The 17,621-nt window shown below is 48.5% G+C and overlaps 3 protein-coding genes across 4 annotated transcripts in view; 2 read left to right on the forward strand and 1 right to left on the reverse strand.

Annotated features, from left to right (window-relative positions):
- Rhpn2 (rhophilin Rho GTPase binding protein 2) overlaps positions 1 to 11,295 on the forward strand; it is a 56,287-nt gene extending 44,992 nt beyond the window's left edge. Inside the window, exons 11-15 of the mRNA XM_021215585.2 lie at positions 1,654 to 1,848; positions 4,305 to 4,381; positions 4,988 to 5,134; positions 5,475 to 5,630; positions 10,726 to 11,295. Of these exons, the coding sequence (XP_021071244.1) occupies positions 1,654 to 1,848; positions 4,305 to 4,381; positions 4,988 to 5,134; positions 5,475 to 5,630; positions 10,726 to 10,986 (836 nt within the window). The 3' untranslated portion in view covers positions 10,987 to 11,295. The remainder of the gene's footprint in view (positions 1 to 1,653; positions 1,849 to 4,304; positions 4,382 to 4,987; positions 5,135 to 5,474; positions 5,631 to 10,725) is intronic.
- Positions 11,296 to 12,282: 987 nt separating this feature from the next.
- On the reverse strand, positions 12,283 to 16,635 carry Faap24 (FA core complex associated protein 24). Its single transcript, XM_029548122.1, has 5 exons — positions 16,529 to 16,635; positions 16,047 to 16,165; positions 15,085 to 15,224; positions 14,825 to 14,977; positions 12,283 to 13,048 (listed from the first exon to the last, which is right to left on the reverse strand). The coding sequence occupies exons 2-5, from the start codon at positions 16,150 to 16,152 to the stop codon at positions 12,782 to 12,784; spliced, it is 666 nt and encodes a 221-aa protein (XP_029403982.1). The 5' UTR covers positions 16,153 to 16,165; positions 16,529 to 16,635; the 3' UTR covers positions 12,283 to 12,781.
- A 250-nt stretch (positions 16,636 to 16,885) lies between these two features.
- Positions 16,886 to 17,621, forward strand: part of Cep89 (centrosomal protein 89) — a 42,201-nt gene continuing 41,465 nt past the window's right edge. The window contains exon 1 of one of the 2 annotated variants that reach the window (XM_021203819.2): positions 16,886 to 17,027. In XM_021203819.2, coding sequence (XP_021059478.1) covers positions 16,989 to 17,027 — 39 coding nt within the window. In that variant the 5' untranslated portion in view covers positions 16,886 to 16,988. The remainder of the gene's footprint in view (positions 17,028 to 17,621) is intronic. The other variant, XR_003845388.1, reaches the window with a different exon arrangement.

A 17,621-nucleotide genomic window follows, 5' to 3' on the forward strand; every position in this document is an offset into this window, starting at 1 on the left:
TCTCCCCTCCACTCCCCTCTCCCATCCCTTCTCCTCTCCTCTCCCCTCTCTTCTCCCCTCCCCTTCCTTCCCCTCCCCTCTTCTCCCCTTCCCTTTTCTTCTTTAAGACAGGTTACACTATGTAGCCCTGACTGACCTAAAGTCTTTGTGTTGACCAAGCTAGCCTTGAACTTGCAGAGATCTGCCTGCCTTTAGTTTTCTTTCTCTTCAGTTCATTTATTTGGTCATTCATTCCTTTTTGAGACAGCACAGGCCACTCGGGCTTGCTGTGAGCTCCTGCCTCAGCTTCCTGAGTCTCCCCCTCCCCTCTTCCTTTCTTCTTTCTCAGAATTGGGGATTGAACAGAGGACCTCATGTATGCTGGGCAAACACATCACCACTCAACCCACCCCCTGCCTTCTTTATTTATTTATTTTTTTCATTTCATTATTTATTTCATTTCATTTTCATTTTCTTTTTTTTTTTTGGTGTGGTTTGTTTGTTTTTTATATATTTATTTATTATATGTAAGTACACTATAGCTGTCTTCAGACACCCTGGAAGAGGGCATTTTGATTTCATTACGGATGTTTGTGAGCCATCATGTGGTTGCTGGGATTTGAACTCAGGACCTTTGGAAGGGCAGTCGGTGCTCTTAACCGCTGAGCCATCTCTCCAGCCCTCATTTTCATTTTCATTCTTGGTAAGCTGCCCAGCTCTGTAGCCCAGGCCAACCTTGAACTCGCCATCCCCCTGCCTCAGCTTCCCAATGCTGGTGTGCCCTGGCTCCTACTGTTGCTTTTATGCTTTACCAGTAGCGAGAGGCAGCTGGAAACGCGGAATCCTGGTCTAGTTCTCTGCCGAGTGTTGATGAGAGAGGCTCTCCCTCTGGAGTGTGTTGGCTGTGCTTGGCATTCCCACTGCCTTTCTTGTCAGCAGATCACATGGCTCTGCTCTCAACTCCTCTCTCACCACCCTAGCTGGAGTCACCGAACCCCGCACAGCCTTGTGAGCTAGCCCTAGCATATATTATAGCTGCTCTTCTCACTTCTGCTCCTGCAGACTCTGGTCACCTTAGTCCCCTGCTCACATCCTAATAGACCCCTCCCTGGCCTTCCCAGCACGTGTATGGCAGCAGTGATCCGGTCCTTGCCCTGATCTGATTTATCTTTCTGTCCACCCTCCATCCAGTCAGAGCCCACTTTCCTTGAAGACCTGGTTATGCTCCTGCCCCAGGGCCTTTGCACTTGGTTTTCTCTCAGGAACTTTCTCCTGTCATGTATCCCTAAGACTCCTGCTTTACTTTGCAGCTCTGCTCAATGGCTAACCTAGCTGCTCAGCTACTAGAGCCTCACCTAGCATGCATGCAGCCCTGGGTGGGATCCCTAACACCACATAAACCATGCCCGGGATCCCAGATAGAGGGAGATGGAGGCAGGAGGATCAATAGTTCAAGGTCAGCTTTGGCTACATAATAAGTTCGAGGCCAGCCTGGGGTATTTGAGAATAACACTCCCTCCACTCCCCTCTCAAAAAAGAAGTTACCTCATCAAATACACAAACAAACAAACAAACAAACAAAGTTTTGTTTTTTGTGTTTTTTTTGTTTTTTTTTTTTTTAAGTCACTCAACCAGAAGGGCCTTTCTTGGTCTGAGAGATGTTTCTCTCTGCAGGTAAGGGACATCTGCACCGGGCCATTGGTTTCCACGAGGAGTCACTGAGGGAGGCCAACCTGTGCAAGAAGCTGCGTGACATTCAGGTGCTCCGGGATGTGCTGTCTGCCGCCCATCAGCGCACTCAGCTCAAGCACACACAGCACCGAGAGGATGACGACCTTCTGAACTTGATTGACGCTCCAGATGTCCTTCGTGAGTGGCGGGAACTGTCTAGCGCCCCGGCAGTGTGGGTGCCGCACAGCCTGTATTTATTTGGCTATCTGGCATCTGGCAGGGTTCGTGCAAGGCCTGCCCACCAGGTGCCTGGTTTTGTTTGGATCGGGGAGAGACCTAGTGCTACTCCTCTGTTGGATGTAGTGACATACCTGTAATTCTAGTATTGAGGAGGTGAGGCAGGAGCATTGCCTTAAATTCAAGGCCAGCCTCGGCCTGGGCCTAAGGAGGAGGTGAGGCTCTTAACCCTTTCTACCTTTTCCTTCCCACCTCACCTCCAGAGTGTTTTAGCCTCGGTCCCCGCCTCCGCTCAGTCCCTGCCTCCTTTTCTGTGCCTTAGGATTCCTTCACTCCTAGTCTTGGTTTGTGTTCCTAAGTTTGCTTTGCTCTGCCCTCTGCTGATCTTCCTTCCCAGCCCACCCTCCCAGCCTTTTCCTGGGCTCTGCTTTCTGTGATTTAGTTGGGTATAGCCCTCCTCATGGGTCTCAGGCCTGCTCTGGGCTTTAGTGATCTCACTCTTGCAGAAATGCCTGGAGCCTTACTTGTTGGTCCGAGGCCTGCAGATTCCACTGAGACTGCACTGGCAGTCTTCTTTCTCTTCTGCCTCCCTGACTTGGAAGCCAAATGTCCCCACCTGGGACAAGTATCTGTTTCTACTTCTGGCCTCGCTCTCTCCCTCTTTTTGTGGCCCCAACATTTCTAAACATCTCCCAGGTATGACTTCCTGCAGTGTTGATGTGGCCTAGACAGTTACTGCTGTGCTGGGAAATGTCTCTGCAGGACTTCACCAGCTACAGTGAGATTTGATTTCTTTTTTCTTTTTTTTTTTTTTTTTTTTTGAAATTAGAGTTGGAAAATGGAGGGTAATCCAATTGACTTGGGACCCTCCTGAGGATATAGACGAAAAACCAGTTCTAGCTGGTCATGTAGGAACCTCCGAATCATTCCCCACTCCAAGGAATGGGGCAGGTCCCTTTGGAATGGACAGATCTCATGACCTGCTGTCAGACAAGCATCTGTCAGATTTTCTATGGCCAGATCCTAGATAGAAAGATTAGAGCTGGGCTGGTGAGATGGCTCAGTGGGTAAGAGCACCTTACTGCTCTTCCGAAGGTCCAGAGTTCAAATCCCAGCAACCACATGGTGGCTCACAACCATCCGTAACAAGATCTGACTCCCTCTTCTGGGGTGTCTGAAGACAGCTACAGTGTACTTACATATAATAAATAAATCTTAAAAAAAAAAAAAGAAAGATTAGAGCTTTTAGGATTGCCTGGGAGGGCAGAAGTATTAGTTCCTATAGCCTGCTGTGGGGAGGGAGTTATGTACCAGAAACTGGATGAGAGCCAAAAAAAATACATATTTCACCCTCCTTGTTTCTGACACCTCTGCTCTTAGTCTCCTAGAGAGACCTCTTCCAGCTGGACTCCTGGGCTCTTCTCTATCAATATTAACATATGAGGTCTGCCAGCCTCAGTACGGCCATCTGCATTAGCACTGGAGAGGGCCTGTTAATAGTACCTGTGTCAGAGATGAGGAAGCACTTGGGGTGTAGCTCAGTGGCAAGGTGCTTTAGAGTCCTACAGGCGTGGCTCAGTAGTAAAGCACCTGCCTAGAATCCTCCAATGAGGGTGTGGGGGCGTGGCTCTGTGCACTTCCTAGTTTGTGAGGCCCTGCATTTGATCTCCAGCAAGGACAAAATGCAGGCAAGAAGGAAATTCTTAGGGATTTAAGTCCTTGTCCCGGGCGACCCCACATCTGGTGGAAGTACAAATGTCTCTCAAGGATTCCACTCAGATGCAGCACTCCCCTCTGCCCCAGGAGGGAGAGACATAAACTCCATGGCGGAGTGAAGAACAGTGGCTCACAAGGTGGCTTTACCACTCTAGTGGGCTGTTAGCACCCTTAAGGCCCTGAGGGGTTACCGTGTGAATGAAGAGAGTCTGCTGTGGTGACTAGAACAGCAGTTCTCAACCTGTGGGCCATGACCCCTGGGGGGGGTGTCAAACAATCCTTTCACAGGGGTCGCCTAAGATCATTGGGAAACAGACATTTTCTTTATGAGTCACAGGAGTAACAAGATAAGATATATAAAGTAGCAACATGTTTGGGATCACCACAGCATGAGGAACTGTATTAAAAGGGTGGCAGCTTTGGGAAGGTTGAGAACCACTGCTTATGAACAAGCTCCTGGAACATAGAGTTGTGTCTGGTCTTCTCTGTCCCCACTTCAAAAGGTTTAAAGCTCATAGGAATGTCCCAGTGGAAAGTGTGGCCTCCCTGGGCCAGGTCTAAGGGGTTTGCTGTCTACACCACTATGTGTTTAAGCCAAGGGGACTCTGTTAGTGTCTTTGGAGGGAGGCCTGAGACCCGAGTTTTCAGGAATGACTTTCTGTGACACACACACTTACCCTAATTCTAACCTTCTTTTCTAGCAAAAACTGAACGAGAGGTCAAAATAACCTTCCCCGACTTCTCCAAAGTGACAGTGACAGACTTCTTCCAGAAGCTGGTATGTCGGCCACTTATTCCAGAGATCACATGAAGGGGTTTGAACCTTTTTACTGAATTTACGTTATTATTTTGTCTTGTTTTTTGTTTTCTTTTGTTTTGGTTGTTTTTTGTTGTTGTTTTTTCTGTTTTGTTTTGTTTTGTTTTGAGACAGGGTTTCTCTGTGTAGTCCTGGCTGTCTTCAACTCACTATGTAGACCAGACTGGTCTTGAACTCAGAGATCCTCTTTCCTCTGCCTCCTGAGTACTGGGATTAAAGGCCTGTGTTACCGTGCCTGGCCCTATTAAGATTATTAGTAGGTTTAGGGGCATAATTTAGTTACAATGCTCTTGCCTAACATGCACAAAGCCCCAGTAAGAGAGAATATGAATGAATTTCTATAAGATGATCTTATTTCAAATATCCTGGATATGTTAGAAACAGTGTAAATATTGTTCTTCTCTGATTGCACCAGCATACACTGCCCCCCTGTGACATTAGGCACAACGGAGCTGGTTGGAGAACAGAGGCAGGAGCGTTTTCCCCGAATCCATGTGTTTGAGCCCAACGTAGGCTGCATAGCGATTCAGCCCCCAAAGATTCACCTCATGATCCTCTCTTCCCAAGGGTCCCCTGTCTGTGTTTTCGGCCAGCAAGAGATGGTCACCTCCTCGGGGCATTCACTTCACAGTGGAGGAAGGGGACTTGGGGTTCACCTTACGAGGGAACACCCCAGTCCAGGTACACTTCCTGGATCCTCACTGCTCTGCTTCGGTAAGTGGGAGGACCAACAGGGGACAGGGAGGAGTCAGAGCCAGCGGCCTGGACATTGGGGTTTGGCCATGTCTAAGGTCTGACCTTCTGGATGCTTCCTACCCACTACCACCCCTCAGATGAATTTTGAATTTTTATTTCTTGTAGTAAACTTTATGTAGGGTTCAGTGCTGGAGCACTTAATTAGCATATGGGTGTACCACCAAAAAAAAAAACCCAGAAACAACAAAAACAATCAAAAGACAGACTTACACTAGTGGCTGCCTGCACCGTGAGTCTGGGGACACATTCCGGAATGTAATGACTAATCTCTGACATTTATTCAAACATTTCTTTTTAGCTTGCAGGGGCCAAGGAAGGAGATTATATTGTTTCCATTCAAGGCGTGGATTGCAAGTGGCTGACAGTGAGTGAGGTTATGAAGTTGCTGAAGAGCTTTGGGGGAGAAGAGGTTGAGATGAAGGTCGTGAGCCTCCTGGACTCCACGTCGTCCATGGTGAGCCCAAGCACCCTTCATGGTGAATAATGAGTGGGGGAGGTTATTGGATGGCCCTTGGAGATGTCAGGTTCCCTGTCTCCCACCTGTGCAGTATGGCAGAGGCATCTGAAGCCATCCCGTGGTCTCTTCTGTTCAGCATCCTAGGAAGCGCTTGCTCTGGGTCAAAGAGATGAACTGAAAACTCTATTTTTTATTCTTATTTTTATTTATTTATTTATTTTTTGGTCTTTTGAGACAGGTTTCTCTGTATAGCCCTGGCTGTCCTGGAACTCACTTTGTAGATCAGGCTGGCCTCAAACTCAGAAATCCGCCTGCCTCTGCCTCCCGAGTGCTGGGATTAAAGGCGTGCGCCACCACTTCCCGGCTCTATTTTTTAATCTCAGATTAATTAGCCCACTGGTTTTTCCGATGAAATTCTCTGTAATCACAGGGTAATGCCATAAAAAAATGTTCAGGTAAAGCCGAGCATATCATGTACCTGGAATTCTATCACCCGGGATGGTGAGGACCAGGCCAGCCTGGGACACGCTGTGAGACCCTGTGCCAGACTGATGGGGGTGGGGAGGAAGGGACAGACAGACGGACAGATGGTTGGTTTATACAGGAGGGCTAAGAGACCATGGCAGTCATTCCCAGTGAGATCTGGGGAAGAGTTTGGTGCTTCTGTAAGTTCACGTGTGACATTAGAGCCTTTGAGTGTTTGCCCAGGGAAAGGAGGTGACGCCAAAGAATTCTCTTCTGCACTTTGTCACACTTAGCAATGTACCTTAGACTGTTCACACCGTAGCAACTTTCATTCACAGTACTCTGAGCCTAAGCTTGCGTGCAGATTAGTCGGCTTTTCATTGCTATAACAAGAGACCCGAGGCTTATGGTACGAAGGGATTTGTTCAGCTCACAACGTAGGAGGTTGAGAATCCAGATCTAGTGGCTATGTGGTAAGGTAGATGGCGTCATGATAGGAGAGACCACGAGGTTGAGCAGGAAGCCGGAGCTTCCAGGGGCCCAGGGTTTCTCTCCAGACTTGCACAAAGAAGCAAAGCATAGGTGTGGTCTTGAAAAGAAGACCAGGGTTGTCCAGTGTCCAGCAGTGGGTATAAGGCTGACAGAGCTTGACTCGGGTGTGAGTGGCTAGAAGTAAGAGGTGTGCCGGAGGAGGGATGGCTCGGCAGCTGAGATCTCTTGCTGTTCTTGCAGATGACCCGGGTTCTGTCTTAAGCACCCACACAGCAGCTGGACGCTGTATCTGGCGCCCTCTTCAGGCCTCCTTGGACCTTGCAGACACTCGTACACATACAATAACAATAAATAATTGTTTAAAAGAAAGAAAGAAAATAAGGGTGTGCTGAGGTTGGCACCAGCAGGAGCACAGACTGTGCCAGAGGGACAGAGGAAGCCCTTTAAGCCGTCATGCCATGACCAGAGTGGATTACAGGAAATGGGGCGGGGCTTGTTGACAGGGGTGGAGATTGGAAGCCAGTCAGGTTTCACAGAGGGTGCTGATGTAGTCCAGTGTTAGTTTTAAAATGATACCTGCTGCCAGGATATGGATATCTGGCCAAGTGGTGTAGACTGCCCGAATGTGCTCACGTGTGTGTGTGTGTGTGTGTGTGTGTGTGTGTGTGTGTGTGTGTTCATTGTGACCATATGCAGCATTAGGAGCTGTGTTAGTTAAGTTCATGTCCTTGTGACTGAAGAAAGGACACAGAAGTAAACAACTCAAGAGGAGAGGTTTGTCATGGCTCATGACTCCAGGGAACACTGTTCATCATGATGAGGAAGGCGTGGCAGCCGGAACTGGCTTGTTTGTCTCCACATCTTGGTAGATCTACCACCTTCAAGGCTCACCTGGGCACATCCATTTCTGCCAGCTAGGCAACAGTAACCAAGTTTCCATAGCCTCCCAAAGTGAGGGCAGCCTTGAAAGAGCCAAAAATAAATAAAGACAAGAAGATGAGGAAGTTTAGACTCACAGAACACTAGGAAACCATGGAGAACGCTGTGGGCTGTGGACACATACCCAAAATCTATGGTGTTCCCAGACAGGCAACCAAGTGACAGCCAGGAACAGATGTTTGAGCAGAGGTTAAGCAGACAGCTGTGCGTGGTCCTGAACGCTGTCAGGAGTCTGGACTCCACAGAGCTTGCTGTGCCCCCATGACTGATTAAAAAGTTGATTTATCACTCTTGCTGCCCAACGTGGCATGGTTTTAAAAGTCGCTCAGCACACAATCTGGCTGGATTTGAATCCTGGCCTTAAACAGTCTTGGATCTTATGTGAGTCCATGAATAGCTCTGAAGCTCAAGATAGTGGGGAGATAGGAACTGTATCCTAGGGTCTGAGTGGGCCATGATGAGTTAATAATGTAGGTAAAGCCCATACAACAGGACACAGAGCCATTTGTTTATATAATAGGTGTGATAATGACACCCATGATTTTAAAAAAATATTTATTTATGTACTTTTTAAATATAGGAGTGTTCAGTCTGCATGCACACCTACATGCCAGATGGTATCAGAACCTTTATAGATGGTTGGGAGCTACCATGTGGTTGCTGGGAATTGAACTCAGGACCTCTGGAAGAGGAGCCATTCTTTTTTTTTTTTTTTTTTTTTTTTTGGTTTTTCAAGACAGAGTTTCTCTGTATAGCCCTGGCTGTCCTGGAACTCACTTTGGAGACCAGGCTGGCCTCGAACTCAGAAATCCGCCTGCCTCTGCCTCTCAAGTACTGGGATTAAAGGCATGCGCCACCACGCCCAGCAGAAGAGAAGCCATTCTTAACCACTGAGCCTATCTCACTAGCCCTATACCCATGATTGTTCTGATCATTCTTTGTAGCCAATGAAGACTTCAGATAATGACACTTGGCCACTGCTTGCTTTTAGAAGGTCTCTGGTTATTAATTCTAACTACGGTAGGTGTGTGTCCGAGTGTGGGCATGTGTGCCTACGTGAGCGAGTACGGGTGCTAGGTGCCAGAAGTGGCAGGCCCCTGCAGCTGGGGTTACAGCTGGTTGTGAGCCTTCTGTCGTGGGTGCTGGGAACTGAGCTCAGGACCTCTGGGAGAGCAGCAGGTGCTCTTAGCCACTGAGTCGTCTCTCCAGCTCCTGGACGACTCTCCTGCAAAACAAACTTCGATGGCGAGTGCTGGACATGTGGCTCAGAATATAACGCTTGCTTAGCATGTCCTCCGTTCCTTCCCTGTGATGGAAAAACATCAATCAAAGTAGTGAGAACAAGCAAAGGGCTGTTTCCATCCGGATCATTTACCTGCTACTCTTTGTTTTGAATGGTGGGAGCCCTACTCCTCCCTAGAGCACATTTGGAGACTACTAACACCATGGAAAGAATCCATCCACGCTTTGGCATGTAGAGCTGCAATCAGGCCCCAACTGTCAGCAAGCTGTGTGGCTTCTGCTGGTTAATACCCTCTCTGGCCCTGGTGTCCTTGGCAGTAGGTTTTCAGTTAGACCATGGTTGCCAGAAAGTGCCCTGAAAGTCTCAGGCAGGGGGCAGGAAGGCTTGGGGACTAAGGCAGGGAGCCCACCGTGTACAAACAACAGAAGCAGCAGCACAGGGAGGGAAGGGAAGGCCCGGGAAGGGGGCAGACCCTGGAGTGGTCCTGGGAGGAGAGAGGGTCAGCGAAGCTTCTCAAAGAATGTGTGGGTGTGTGCATGTGGACATGCATGGATAGCAGAGCGAGCCGTGTCTGTTGAGAATGGCTGTGAGGCAGGAATGCAGGGTGTGGGCTGGTACCTGGAGGAGGGGCGTGGAATCCAGGCAGTGTGGGGGCCCATTCTTTGAGGCCATCACTATTCGTCATAGGGCATGGCTCTCTGGTGGAATATGTGTTGAATAGTTGGGGGTGAACAGAGGGGATTATAAGAGCCATGTAGGAACAAAGGGCTGGCGGGACCAGGAGAAGACTGGCATGCCAGGTCAGAGGTCATGCAGAGTGCCATGGGGTCAGGGAAGCCAGTCAGTCAGTTTGGGAAATAGCCTCAAGCTGTAAACGAGCTGTTTGAAGGATGGTGGTAGGAAAGGCAGGGGGGCACATGGTGGAACTGGAGCCGACATCCTGCCAGAGGCGGGAGGAAGAGAACTGACAGTGTTTGTGAGGAAGCCGTTATCATGGGAGAAGGCCGACTTAAGGCAGGTGGAGGGTCAGAGATGCTCAGAGTCCTGGAATCTGGCTCGAGAATTTGGTTTCATTGTTTTTCAGGATCGAATGCCCCGTTGGGGGTCTTTGAAAAGGGAGTCTTGCCGGGCGTGGTGGTGCACACCTTTAATCCCAGCACTCAGGAGGCAGAGGCAGGCTGATTTCTGAGTTCAAGGCCAGCCTGGTCTCCAAAGTGAGTTCCAGGACAGCCAGGGCTATACAGAGAAATCCTATCTCGAAAAACGAAAAAAAAAAAAAAACAAAATTCAAACAGCTCTCGATCCCCCCCCTTAGCATCCGGAATGAGAAGATGTGTAGCACACACTGCCCCTGCCTGCTTTACAGAGTTCTGAGTTTGATTTTTGGGGCGTGTGTTCCATGGAGCACATGTGGAGATCAGGGGACAACGTGTCAGAATCAGTTCTCTCTTTCCACGTGTGGACGCTTTACCTTCTGACCTAACCTTTCAGGGCAGAATTCTATAAGCCATCCAAAGTTTAGATTTCTATCAACCTGATTTTTTTCTTTTTTTTTTACATTTGTGTGAGCATACCATAGTGTGCATGCAGAGGTCACAGGAGCCATTTTCTCTTTCTATCAGGTAGGTTCAGAGGATGGGATTCAGGTCACCAGGCTTTGTAGCAAGCCCCTTTATCCACTGGGCCATCTCGCTGGCCCCCTGTCACCCTTCCTTCAGAAAGGATGCTATTGGTGTACAGTGTGAACCTCAAACTTTTGGGTTCTTAGTACAACATCTGCTGTGACTCAGGCTGGCCTTCAATTCACTGAGTAGCCAAGACTGGTCTTGAAGTTATCCTCCTCCTCCTCCTCCTTCCTCCCCAACTCCACCTGGAGCATCCCGAGTGTCGGATTTGCCCCTCGTTACTGTCTGGCCATGCCTTACACTTTTCTTCTTCCTTCCCCATGAACAGCATAATAAGTGTGCCACTTACTCTGTGGGGATGCAGAAAACTTACTCCATGATATGCCTGTCCATGGACGATGATGACAAAGCTGACAAAACCAAGAAGATCTCAAAAAAGCTCTCCTTCTTGAGTTGGGGCACCAGTAAAAACAGACAGAAGTCGGCCAGCACGCTGTGCCTCCCCGAGGTTGGCCTGGCAAGGTCGCAAAACAAGAAGAAACTTCCGACCCCCTTCAGCCTGCTCAACTCCGACAGCTCTCTGTACTGAAGGGAGGAGCCGGGACAGGCCACTCCGAGGTCGCCACGGCTGTCTAACCTCCCATGCCGTGATGGGACTGGCCTCCAACCCTATCTTCTCAGACTGTAAACGTTGATGTGCTTGTGAACGTGAAAGAGAGATCTCTAGAAATTGGTGAGAAACCCGGCCGCATGGGGATTTTCACATTGCTGCAGTTATTTATTCTATAAAGCAGGGCATAGAAGAGCCTGAATATTTTAGCCGTTTTTTTGGTTTTCCAAGACAATTTTCTGTGTAGCCCTGCCTGTCCTAGAAGTTGCCCTGGAACTTGGAGATCCACCTGCCTCTGCCTCCCAGGTGCTGGGATTAAGGTGTGTGCCACCATCACCCAGCTGCTGCTATTGCTGTTTTTAATGGCTGTGATTATGATATTCAGGCACCGTGAGAGATGAATTGGGACCACCTACTTTGGTACTATATCTGAGTGTTTAGATTTGGATAATAGTGATTTCTTAAGTTCAAGTGACTCTTGAGTGGAGGCAGGTTAGAGGTGTTAACTAAAACCAGGCTGCTTGGAAGATCTCTGTGAGTTTGAGGCCAGCCTGGTCAACATAGTGAGTTTCAGGGCAGCTGGGGCTGCACAGACAAAACTGAAACAGGCTGCTTTAAGTACTTGGGGATTCATGAGATGAAATGGTACATCTTCTGTCATTCCTGCATAATTTGACTGTTCTTTCCCAGATAAAGTCTAGTGCCAATTTTGCCTTTCTTTCCTCCAGGACCAGCTTCCCTCAGTTATATTATACTGACCAGTAGCTAACACAATGGCAGTGTTAGGAGATACTGTCTACAGGGTAGATAATATGCTGTTTGATACTCAAAACGTTGCTCTTTTTGTTTAAAGTAGGAGGTATGTAACTATGTATTTTAAGAGTCTTGGTTTAAGTAGTAGTTTCGCAGTTTACAAGGTAAAGACGTAAACTTACTCAAGTTGAAAGCTCTGCTTGACTTTGTAAGATGTATCTACCTACTTGACTTTGTAAGATGTATCTACCTACTTGACTTTGGGGCTATAGGTTGGATGACACTGTGACAGAGTCACGGTTGACACAGTTTAAGTGATAAGTTTAAGGATATAGCCTGTGGATCTTAATTAGTAATGTAACAAGAATTTAAATATTTTTCTATTGTGCAATATCTGGAGAACGCAAACGCCTTAAGGAAAGTGTGCCCGCTATCCCTGGGGCTCTGTTTGTATAAATATTTAAATAAAGTCATGTTCATTGTTTGAGTTAATTTTTCTTTTTTCTTTTATTTCATCGGAATTATTTCTTCCACCTCATCCAAAGCACTACATAGTTTTCTTGTGTTGATTAGGGAGGGAGGGGTTATGAGGGAGGAAAGGCGTTTGTTGACTCCAGCAGAAACTCCCAGAGCACAGGTACCTGAGGAGTGTGGAGAAGACCTGAGCTGTAGCCCCGACACTGGGATCAGGGACACTCCCCACTCAGCGCAGGATCCTCACAGGGCCTCTCAGTGACAGAGGCAGGGTAAAGGGTCTTGTACAAACCTGCTCCAGCTGGCTGCTGCTGAGAATGAGTCTCTGGATGCTCTCTGTGAGACCCTCTTCATCTTAGCAGGAAGTGGCCAGTGCCACCCGTGACACTGAAGCCCCACCAGGCGGCTGCCTGGACAGACGACGAGGCAGGGTGACTGTGAGCCTCATTGGACCTCTGCTTGTCTTTAGCTTATTGCCACTGAGAGGAGAACCTTTTCTTCTTAAATATGGAAATCAGACGCTGTAGTTTGAAGTCTGAAGGCAGGGTCAGCTGCGGGGCTGCTGTGGCTTAGGCTGGGTGAAGAAGGTGTGGATCTGCTGTGCTGCCGAGCGCCCCACAACCTCCTCCAGTTCTTGGACGGAAGCATTGCTCAGTTGCTGGATGCTCGGAAACTTCTGGAGCAGAAGGGGGGCCTTAACCTTCCCAACCCCTGGGATCTGCTGCACAGTTTGAACAAGGGAGAGCTCAGAGAGCATGGAGCGCTTTTTCCTGAGGAAAGGGTTCTTGCTGGGCTCTCTGGTCTGCTCTTGAACCTGAATGGGAAAATTAAAGGAAAAGGATGTGAGCGCCCTCTGGTGGACAGGTAGTTTTTATTTAAAAAAAAAAAAAAGTGTGTGTGTTTATGTATGTACACATGTGTGCTGCAGTACATGTGTGCATGACTGGGTGTGGGGCCCAGAGGTGGTCATTGGGTGTCTTCCTCTATTACTCTCCACCTTATTTGGGGAGGGGGTGTTTCTTACTAAACCCAGAGTCCCACAAAGTAGAAAGGCCAGTGAACTCCAAGGATCTTGCTGTCTTCACCTCCCTAGCGGGCTTTTTACATGAGCTCTGGCCCCCCATGTCTGTGTGGCTTGCTTGCTGTGTCACGTCCCTAGCCCCTTAAGACAGTTGTTCCATGCCATTCAGTTTATATATAAATAGTGTAGCCCAGGATAGCCTCGAAGTTATGATCCTCCTGGCTCTCAGGGACTTGTAGGCATGTTCCATGATCTTGCCTCCCAACACTAATTTATTTATGTATTTTATTTGACTTTTGTGAACTCTGGGGTTTGTTGTGGGTGGAAATGCTAGTTTACACTATGGGGGGGGGGGAGACGTGTGTACCACAGCATGCATGTAGAGGTCAGAAGACAATTTCTCTTCTGCCACCATATGGGCTCCAGGGATTGAACTCAGAGCCCAGGTACCAAGTGCCTTTACCCTCTGCACAACTTGCCAGCTCATGCCACTGATTTTAAAACCTTTCCCAGGAGCAGTGGGCATGGCATTAGCACCTACACTCCCGGTACTCAGGAAGCACTGCACGTTAGAACTCAGCCTGGGCTACAATGTGCCAAGCCACCCTAACTCCACAGTGAAACTGGGATCGAAAGGAAAACAGGCTCCCTAGGAGAGTAGAAAGAGCAGACAGGCGGAAAACTCCGGAACAGGGCAAAGGAAAGGAAGCCAGCACTGTCTGCATGCTTGTGGAGCCCAGAGGTCAACCTTGCGTGTTCCTCAGGCTCCATGCACCACGCGGTTTGAAACAGGGTCTCTCCTTTGCCTGTAGCTGGCTGACCAGGCTCGGCTGGCTGGCTGGCAAGCCACAGGCATCTGCCTGTCTCTCTCTCCAGGAGTAGAATTACAAGTCTGTGTCCTCAGGTCCAGCATTTTCAGATGGGGTGGGGCGTCACACTCAGGTCCTCAATTCTTGTGTAGGAAGTGTTTGAACCATTGGGCCATCCCCCAGCCTCAGGGTTTTTTTGTTTTTTTTTTTTAGTTTATTTGTTGTAAAGAGATCAATGCATGAAGCCTATACACAGAAGTGCTGAAGCTTAGGCATAGTATCGGAAATGCTTGTGATCCCCAGGACCTGGGAGGTAGAAGCAGGAGGATCAGGAGGAGTTCAAGGGCAGTGGGGGCTAAACTGGCCCTATGGGTCGAGGCGGGGGTGGGGGGTGGATGCAAAAACTAACCAAGAAATGCGGCTACTTAAGCAGCGGCAAGTACAAATGGGACAAAGTGGCCCAGTGCTATCTTGCCCAGTACAAATGCAGGATAATGGTCCCAGCACTCAGGAGGCAGAGGTAGGCAGATCTCTGAGTTCAAGCCAGTCTGGTCTACAGAGTGAGTTCCAAGACAGCCAGGGCTACACAGAGAAACCCTGTCTTGAAAAACCAAAAAAAGAAAAAAAAATTTAAAAACATTTTTTTTTTTTTTTTTTTTTGAGAAATCAACGCCACTGTAATCAAGGCAGCTTTGGTAAGTCAGGATCTGAGGTAAATTGAGCATCATGGGAGATCATAAAGGAGAAGTCTGGTACTTACCAACTGGATAATGAGGCAGGATGCTTCCGACTGGCTGGCCACTGGAAGAAGCACCATTCCAAGGTCTAGCACAGTGAACTTCTGGACTGCCGGGAAGTACTGGTCACTCATCTGGGTTTTTTCAACTATTATAATCCCTTGAAGATGTGAGGACTTCAAAAGAGAAGAACACAGCTCCTTGTGAGGTTCAGAAAGCTATCACTCAGCGCTTGGGACGGTTGATGAGAGGGGATGCTAGATTTTAGCACCTCGGTACTTACATTTCTAAATCGAGCAAGTCTCTTTCTGTAGCCATGTCCGGCCACCAAATCTGCTTCAGTGATATAGAGAATGCAAGATTTGCTAGACAGGTAAAAATCTGCTGACGCCAGGCCCTCCTCAAAAATGAGTCTAACTTTCCCTAAAAAATAGACAAGAAAATAAGTTTTTAGAAATTCCAGGTAACAAGGCAGCAACAGTTAAAATGCATTTTATGTGTGAAGATTCATTTTAAAAATATGTGTGTGTATGTGTGTGCACATGTGCGCGTGTGCGTGCACGCAGGTACCCTGAGAGGCCACGAGAAAGCATCAAATCCTCTTGAATTGGAATTACAGGCAGTAATGAGCAGCCTAATGGAGATAGATGGCGGGGATTTAGTCATCTCTAGCCCCCACCCCGCTTTTTGTTGGTTTGAGGTAGGGTTTCCTCTGTGTAGCCCTTGGTTGTTCTAGAATTCACTCTGTAGATCAGGCTGGCCTTGATCCTCCCAAGTGCTGGGATTAAAGGCGTGTGGCACCACCACCCATCCTAAGCCTTCTTTTAAATAAAATAAAATAAAACCCAAAGATTTATATGTTTGTTTTGCTTGCATATGTTTGTGCACATGTGAGAGCCTAGTGCCCCCAAAGACCAGAAGAGGGAGGAGTCTGATCCCCTGAGCCACCAAGTGGGTACTGGGAATTAAACCATGATCCTCTGTAAGACCAGCCAGTCTCTTAACCACTGAGCTCTCTCTCCAGTCTCCTTTCATTTTAGTCTATGTAATTATTTTGAGACAAGCTCTCGTAGCCCAAGCTGGCCTTGAACTTGCTATGTAGCCCAGGCTGGTCTCTAACGCAATGATTCTCCTGCTTCAGTTTCAGGAGTGCTGGGATTGCAAAGGAACATCACCATACCCCAGCATTTCTCTCCCTCTTTTAACGAGCTGGGAAGAAAGGGGTATGATAGACAGCTCACTGACCTTGCATCTCCTGAGCCAGTTGGGACCCGCGCCATTTCTCATTAGCCACAATATGCCCCAGTGGCACGTGGACCGGACCGGTACCATCAGCGGGGTTCCTTTCCATCCGCCGTTTTGGTCTAAATGAGGAAAATGCAAGGTCTCACTAGAGCAGGCGCTGTTGCACACAGTTCTACACGAAGTCCGGACCTCTTTGACAGGATCTGTAGAGTGGCTTTTCAGGCATCGAACTACTTCAATCGAAGTCTGAATTCAAGAGATTTATTTATTTATTTTCAAAATAAGACTGGGTCTTATCAGACTTGGCTCTGCACTGATAGTTGACTGCTAGCTCAAGCTGGACTTGAACTCAGCAGCCCAAGTGCTAAGATGACAGCTGGGCGCCACCACCCCGAGCTAAAACCGGGAGATTTCTGTTTGAGTGACTCTGTCCCTCTTTGTAAGCACCTCCCATAGATCTGGTGTCATAACAGGACGCTTACGATGGCTCTTCTATTCGGTGCCTGTCCAGGGCTACAAAGGCAGGGAAGCTCACTGCGCCGGGGTCTAGAATCTCCGTGGACCTCACCGGAGGACGTGCCACTTCCGAGTTCCCACAGCCCCGGAGCCCTCTTTAAAGTTCTGACCGCCCTGGTCAGCGTCTTATTGGGTGATAGGTAAAAGATTGACGTCTACTATAGCCAATAACGGAACGGAAGGCTCAGCTTGCTTCCTCACTGGCTGGAATTTGAATGACGCCTGGCTGGGTTGTCAAGAGCAACGGGTGGCAGTAAAATTGACTCTGATTGGCTGATACTGAAAACAGAGCCAATGTGAGACTTGCTTGTTGTAAAGTCGGGGGTCCGGGGAGCTAGGCTGTGGGGAGCTGTGCGGGCTGCGGGGCTATCGTCCAGCTAGTCCAGCGCCGGCGGCTCAGCCCGCAGCCCTCAGCTCTCAGCCAGGATGCTCCTCAGCTTCCGCAGGAACCGCCGGAGCCAGTTCGTGAGTAATTCCAGGCCTTCGAGTGCGGTTTTTTTAAAAAAAGATTTATTTATATGAGTGATCTGTCTGGATGTATGCCTGCATAGCAAGAGAGGGAGTCAGATCCCATTACAGATAGTTGTGAGACAACATGTGGTTGCTGGCAATTGAACTCAGGACCCCTGGAAGAGCAGACAATGCTCTTAACCACTGAACTATCTCTCCTGCCTTCGTGTGCAGTTTTTGAAGCCTGAGGTAGGAGCGAGGCAGGAACGCTATCAGGGAGCATTAAATTCCAGAAGCCCAGACTTTGTGTTTCAAAGAACCCTTCATGTCCAGAGTCTGCCACAGACAGGAATCGTGGCCTCCCTGTCAGGATTCTCCTCTTAGCCGGGAGTTCACTCCTGTCTTGCAGAAAACTGCTCCATGAGTTGATTCCCTTCATATTTATGGTATATTAGCCCAGCTCACTTAATCCTCTCTGGAAAAGTCCTCCCACAGACACCCAGAGGTGTGCTTCATAACACAGTAGGTGTGGATTAACCCAGTTCAGTTGACAATCGAAATCGGTCAGGAAAGCTGACGTGCGCAGGAAAGTGTGAATGAAACGGACAG

The sequence above is a fragment of the Mus pahari genome, chromosome 1 (genome assembly GCF_900095145.1).
Source record: "Mus pahari chromosome 1, PAHARI_EIJ_v1.1, whole genome shotgun sequence".
In the NCBI taxonomy this organism is placed as follows: domain Eukaryota; kingdom Metazoa; phylum Chordata; class Mammalia; order Rodentia; family Muridae; genus Mus; species Mus pahari.